The following is a 6962-nucleotide window of genomic DNA, read 5'->3' on the forward strand; positions in this document are numbered from 1 at the left end:
CCCCTGTCCCAAGTGAAGTCTGTCAGAACAGAGGAGGTTGAGTTTATGTGGTGCCATAACTGGGGGGCTTGGACTAATGATGAATGAATCTCAGTTGTGAATGATCCCCACCCCAAAAAAAAACCCATTGTGTTCATATTTTGTTGTTCTGAGGGCAGAAAACCAAACCTGCCAATGTTGTGAAGACTCCCAGTCACTCCTGGCATCAATGGGAGGGAAGTCATAGTGGTTGACTTCAGGTCTCTTCTGGTAGTGATTCAGGGAACTCCATTGGGTACAGCACTGCATCATCTGTTGGCCCACATGAGGCTGCACCTTGGTACACTTTCAACAAAGCAACTCTCGCACACTCAACCAGAAACTAATGCCTGCTTGACTCATATCAAGGTTCTCGTGGTCAGCCAGGTCTCCCAATCCTTTCCAAATCAAACATGAGGGATCATCTTGAACGTGAACTCTGACCCAGCGCTGATCTGATGAATCTCAAGACCACAGCTGTGGGCCGACTCACAGGTGAGAAAACAACAGGCATCTGCTTCAAGGACCACCGCTGGAGGGGTCTCACACTCATTTGATCTGAAGTTCTAATCACTGCACTATGGTCACATGACCTTTCAGTGTACATAGTTTCTTTCATTTCATACGCTTCATTACCTCTTTCTTCAGCAGTGAAAGTGACAGCGTGCCTCATCCCGTTTATGAACTCTAGAAGAAAATTACAAAGAACGGGTGCCCCCAAAGGTTTAATGAAGTCATTTAATATTTCAAAAACAGTATAATCATCTAGCACAGTAATGGTGAGACTGGTCAAACACTGGAGACAAACAGAATACAAAACAATTCATGTCAGAAAATAAGACTAAAACGCATCAAATTAGAGTACAGTCAATGATTTAAAAGCATGAATAGCGTCGTGTCCCGTCACTGCTACTGCTGTTGGAGGAACCCCTGAGTTTGAAAAGAAATAGTAGAAATGAGAGAAATACAAAGAGTAAAAAGTTGGCAGTTTTCTAGAGTTTTAAGGAGAAAAAGGTTGTCGGATGAAGTGCCCGTGTAACAACCCTCTGCTGACACCACACACGATTGCATTTTCAAGTTTTAATATTTACAAAACAGCGTCTATCACCAACGTCCGCGTCAGCCGAAGGCGCAACGACGACAGCAGCGATGCTGAGAATACTGACTTGAACAAGGTAACACGTTTTTTAAACTCAAATGTACAGCTCTTTGAAAGAGGGGGTGTCATTTTAAGCCTAATACAAAAAGAGAATGAAAGAAAACACCAAACACAAAAAGTGGTGACACGTTTTTACAGGATGGAGTCGAGAGGCACCAAACACTCTGTGCAGGGGGGGGGGGGGTGAGGGGGCTGCACAGAGGCCTTCATTTTCTCTGGCGCAGGCCTTCTCTCAGTCTAAAACTGCCCCCTGCAGTCTGCTCAGCTGGTGCAGATATCTGGAGATGAAGTAAGTGTGTGTGTGTGTGTGTGGGGGGGGGGGGGGGGGGGGGGGGGGGACACCTGGAGTAAAAGTTATCCTATGAACGCAACAAAATACGAGCCAACCAAAGGCAACAGGTTTGCTCTGCAGACACCGGAGAGGCCAACTCTACCCCCCCCCCCCCCCTCCTCAGCTTCAGTCCCAAATATACAAGGCTACAAGAACCGATCAGCTGGCCCCTCCTGGGTCTGTTAAACACGTCGTAAAGACGTGGCCCCGTCACGTCCGCTGGTCGGCTGAAGTCCTCCGAGCTGTCAGTCAAGTCGCTGCTGAATCAGCTTCATGGAAGAAACACATCGTTACAAACACAAGACAGAGTTCAGAGGGAGGGAACGACCCGCTCACGTGCACTTTCAGTCCTGACAAAGGATGTGATGTTCCACCTTTAAAACCAGGGCGGGGGGGGGGGGGGGGGCAACAGGTCCATTTAGATCAGGCCTAACAGCTTCATGATGTTCTGATTCAAAGAGCATAAAGGTCAAACGTTTCTTCTGTTTCTATCTAATCACATTTTACTTCTAAATACTTCATTCTTCCTTGATTTAAAGGCTGATGCTCTGAGCATCAACAGATCATCAACATTTTATTTATTTACTTCATTCATTTCCTTATTTTAACACAGAAAACAAAGATTATTTTCAGCTGTTTGTTCTTCAGCTGCACTCATTCTTCTGGGTGTCCAAAGTTCTGCTCCTTCTACAACACCAAGTACAATCTGAGGTTCTTCAGCATATAAGACACCCCCCCCCCCCCTTTTATTTACAAGACCTGGAACTTCCAGGAGTTCTGGTCCTTGTAGTCCAGGCAGTCAGCAGCGTTGAAGTTGAGCTTCCAGGCAGCTTGGTCCTTGTAGTCCAGACAGTCGACGGCTCCGAAGCCCAGCGAGGCGGCCGTGTAGCCCTGGGAGGACAGGGAGGCGGGGGACTGGCTGAGGGCGCCCCCCATGGAGGAGGCCGTGATGGGGCTCAGGGCCCCGCCGGTGCCGGACAGCTGCGGGTGCATGGGGGACAGGTAGGAGCTGCAGTCCAGGCCCGTGAAGTAGGAGGAGGAGCCCGCGTAGCTCTGGCTGTAGGCGGGGGCCTGGCTGTAGGTCATGGGGTAGGTGGTCGCGCGCTGCATGCAGGGGGTGGTGGAGGCGGACAGGGGGTCCGGCAGCGGAGAGATGGAGGCCGGGCTCCAGATGGACACGGTGGCGCTGGCCGCGCTGGAGCTGGGGGTGATGGCGGTGCCGGGGGGAGGCGGCGGGGGGCTGTAGGGCCCGTTGGAGGGGTTGGCGCTGGCCTCCGTGTTGGCATCGCGCGCGGGGGAGGCCTTCTTCTTCGGGGGCCGGGGTTTGGACTGGCCGGTGCTCTGCTGCTGCTGCTGGCGGCACTTGGCCCGGCGGTTCTTGAACCAGACCTTCAGAACCAGAACCCCCCCAGAACAGAAGAAAACAGGTCAGCTTGATATTCACAGTGAGGGAGGTCCAGGTCAGTGTGAAGTGTTGTAAATGCGTCACCTGCACTCTGGACTCGGGCAGGTTGATCTTCAGGGCCACCTCCTCCCTCATGAAGATGTCCGGGTACCGAGTTTTGGCGAACAGAGCCTCCAGGATGTCCAGCTGCGCGCGCGTAAAGGTGGTGCGCTCCCGGCGCTGTTTGCGCGGAGTGCCTGTCCAAAATATCATCATCATTATTATTATTATTATTATTTTTACTATTATTATTATTATTGATCTAATTATTTGTTCATGATCTATTGATTCAGGGTAAAAGGCCGCGAGTTTTCAATCAGCGGATTTTATTTATTTTATAGGCTGCAGAAAATAAATATTTTTATTCCATGAACGACAATATACTTTTATTTGTTGTGTTATAATAACTTGTTAGTTTTTTGTTTGTTTGTGTGTGTTTTTACAAACTGTGTCAATACTTTTGTAATTGTTTCTCAAGCTCTGGTTTCCGTTTAGTTTTTTTATTTTCCAAACGAAAAATTAAAAGAAGTTTCTCAATTTAAATTGTTTAGTTAAATCACTTTCCATCCACTTGTTTAGCTCTTATTTTAAGGCTCATAAGAAAACGAATAGTTAAGTGAAACATATTAGGAGCCTGTAAATATATTTTATATGATACAAAGGAAATGTTCTGTTTGTTCGGATCAAACCGAGTTAATAAAACTCGTTTAACTTCACAGATGGAGGTTTTTTCTTCCTCCTAATCTGAGACCTGAGCTCAGGTTCACACCTGCTGAAAACAAAAGAAGAGTCAAAGCTGACAGCTGCTGAGCATCCTAAACAAAACGAGTCCACCATGAATAATAATAATATTAATATGAGTACATGACAATGAGCCGGTGTAAATGGGTTAAAGCACCAGATTGGGATTAAACCGGTGTGAGAACAGCCCGGGCTTCCGTTCACACACATCTTCATTGTTTTCAGTTTTTCCGACTCTGTAATCCTCTAAACTTATGGGTCAACTCAGAACCGGTTCTGCTGAAGAACCAGGCAGAACCTCACATTCAACACATTTTGATCCGTTATTTCAAACGGGGTAAAAAACAAAACAACACACACACACACACGCACAAAACTCCAGTCAAACTTTCAGTGCCAACACGTAAACAGCAATGATGATGTGCAGGTGTGTTGCAGGTGTGATGCAGGTGTCATGGTGTGCAGGTGTGTACTCACTGGGGTATCCCACGGCGGCGGTGTGCAGCAGATCCATGCCCGGGCCGGACAGCGTTAACCCGTTCACGGCGTAATGGGGCTGTTTAATGTAGGACATCATGCCTCCTGCCGGCTTTAAAACACTCCCTCACTCTCTCTCTCTCCTTCTGTGGAGCCGGGGGCCGCCTCTCCTGACTTCCCTCGGGGGGGTTGTCTCTCCTTCTCTCTCTTCCCTGCCTCTCTCTCTGCTCTTGTTGTTTGTTTGTTTGTTTGTTCTTCTGGCTGTTTGTCTCTCAGATGATGCTTCACCGTCTTTTTCTCTCTTGTGGTTCTGCTTCCTGAAGCTTCTTCACTCCTCGTTGGAAAAACAATGTTTCAAGCTCCTAAAGAGAAACAGCTGAAAACAGAAAGTATTAGGATGCTGGCTCGGTTCGTGCAGATGCTGCTCCGCGCGGTGCGTAACGGCAGCTCGTCCCGCGCGCCCTGATGGATGCTGGACGGAGGTCTGGGCCCTCGTGGCGGTCAGGGTGAGGCAAGTGAGGCAGGCGAGGAGAAGACTGGCTAATTAGAGGAAACTTCTGACCCAAGTCCGCGCAGAGAGACCTCCCTCCTCCCCTCCACTCCTCCCCACCTCTCTCTCTCTCTCTTACGCAAACGCGCACGCCCACGGATTTCCAATTATTCCCCGTCCTGTCCCAACTTTAGTGTCTTTGGTTTGTTTTGTGTCCCTTCACGGGTCACACCAGAACCAAAGCCCAAAGAAGTTTCATCCAGATTTGTAGTGAAGTTTTGCTGAAACGAGTCGATGCTGTGGAGGAGCCTCCGCCTCGCTCCGAGGCCGCTTGATGGTCCAGAGCTGCAGAAATGAGCCACAAAGAACTGAACCGAGTGGAGGCAGAACCGGGTCCGGACCGGATTAAGAACCAGCACAAAGAGCTACTTGTTCTGCTGCTAAATCTGCTTCTGATCCCCAACAGACTCCTGACCAGGCACCCCTTCACCCCTCACTAATAATAATAATAATAATAATAATAATAATTTTATTCTTCTTGTGGAGTTAATCAAACCTTTACATTCTGGAGATTATTTAGAATTTAATTAAATTAATCAAAAGGCTGAAGTTTCTACATTTTAGTCTCAAATTGAAGATTTAATTTTTTTTATTTCTGGACCAGATTACACCTGAGGATTATTCATAAATCTTTATTATCATTAATATCTCTTCGATCTTTAATTCTGTGGTTTTTCTCATCAGCTCTAAAATCTTTTCACCTGTTTAAAGTCTCAAACATCACATCTGCTCCTAGTAAACATGTTTTTAGCCATTAAACCTTCATCAACTGCAACTTTTATTCTGTTTTATTTTATGAAACGTGTCAAATAATTCAAGTTTATTCAGTCAGATATTCTGGGAAAAAGAAATTTAAATTTTATATCTAAAATAAATCCTCTACAGTGAATTTATATCATGTCAAAACAGTGTTTGTTGTGTTTATTGTGAAAAGAGTTAAAAGTTTTGATTCATTTGTTTGAGATTAAATTAAATTCCAGAACGAAAAATGAAAAAGCTAAAACCTGACAGCATGTCTTAATAAAAATGAACAAAACAAACAATTTTTTATGAACGGATCAGTGAAGTTATTAATTTTTTTATGTGAACATTTATTCATAATATTTGATAAAATGTGTCTGAACGAAAAATAACAAATGTAACTCTGGACTAATGAAGCTGATCAAATAATAAACTTTTGTACTTTTAAACAAGTTTAACAAGTTTTTAATTAGACTTTTGGTTTTAAAAGTTTTAACATGACGACTAGATTATTATTATTATTATTATTATTATTATTATTATTATTATTAGTCATTTTAGCTGCACCTTCTGATTTTAATTTATGAAACACTGTTTTTAAATGTTTGCAAAAAATAAACTAAAGTAGGATTCTTAACAAAAAATTGAAGTCATGAAATGAATTTAAGTTGAATTAGTGGAACTTGATTTGTTCTTAAATTTTGTGTTTAGCTCATTTAAATAAATTCTAAAGTAACTTCCTGCTCATTCTCTTGAATAAAAATAGCTATTGTAATTAAATTATTATACATAATTATGTGTATTTACAGTTTTCTTCCATTTACATCCAAAAGTTTAAAATAAAGTTGTCAAATGTGCACAAATAAACTGCACTCAGACACAGATATTATAATAATTTAATGTTTGATTGAACTCCACTGCAGGATTTAAAGTTTATTTATATTTATTGTTCTCATTTTGATTTAAAAGTTTACCGCACAGTTTGACCCGTTAATGACTGAGGATTAAAACTAACAGTCAAAAATAAACCAACCTTAGTCTTTTATTTTTGTACTGTGCTGATTGTGTCATTTTTCACCTGCGTGCTTCTCTTTCCAAACAAATCTCCTTAAATCTGCTCCGTTTGGCTGCAGGTCTGGCTGGTGTTCTGGGTGTTGGATGGAAGTTCTGGTCGCTGCAGCTCCGAACCAGAACCAAACGAACGATTCTGGTTCTGGCTTTTGAGAGGAATTGCTTGGCGAGGACCGGCTGCTGGTTCTGACGCAGTAGGACCCAGAGCAGAAGCAAATTCAGGACAAGCATAAGAGGCTTAGTGCTTCTAATCTTTATTGCTGCACTCGCGCACACGCACATGCACAGCATTTCATAAACAGCCCATTCTGCAACATGCACGCATTCATATCCCAGAGGTGAGCAGAGCCATTGTTTTTTCATTTTGTCCAAACTCCTTCATTCCCTCTGCTGACCTCCACCGTCACCCTGCAGGGCCAAGGCCCGCCGG

General features: G+C 44.3%; 1 protein-coding gene across 2 annotated transcripts; it reads right to left on the bottom strand.

Annotated features, from left to right (window-relative positions):
• Window positions 1-1893: 1893 nt before the first annotated feature.
• LOC119410537 (homeobox protein otx5) lies at window positions 1894-6755 on the bottom strand. 2 transcript variants are annotated; one of them, XM_037677419.1, is made up of 4 exons: window positions 6540-6755; window positions 4171-4546; window positions 2998-3149; window positions 1894-2897 (listed from the first exon to the last, which is right to left on the bottom strand). In XM_037677419.1, exons 2-4 carry the CDS (start codon window positions 4268-4270, stop codon window positions 2259-2261), a joined length of 891 nt encoding a protein of 296 aa, XP_037533347.1. In that variant the 5' UTR covers window positions 4271-4546; window positions 6540-6755; the 3' UTR covers window positions 1894-2258. The 2 variants fall into 2 exon arrangements, with proteins under 2 accessions (XP_037533347.1, XP_037533346.1); XM_037677418.1 differs by lacking the exon at window positions 6540-6755 and having other exon boundaries at window positions 4171-4702.
• Between the last annotated feature and the right edge of the window lie 207 nt (window positions 6756-6962).

This window comes from Nematolebias whitei, chromosome 6, assembly GCF_014905685.2.
Source record: "Nematolebias whitei isolate Nwh7 chromosome 6, NemWhi1, whole genome shotgun sequence".
Classification (NCBI taxonomy): domain Eukaryota; kingdom Metazoa; phylum Chordata; class Actinopteri; order Cyprinodontiformes; family Rivulidae; genus Nematolebias; species Nematolebias whitei.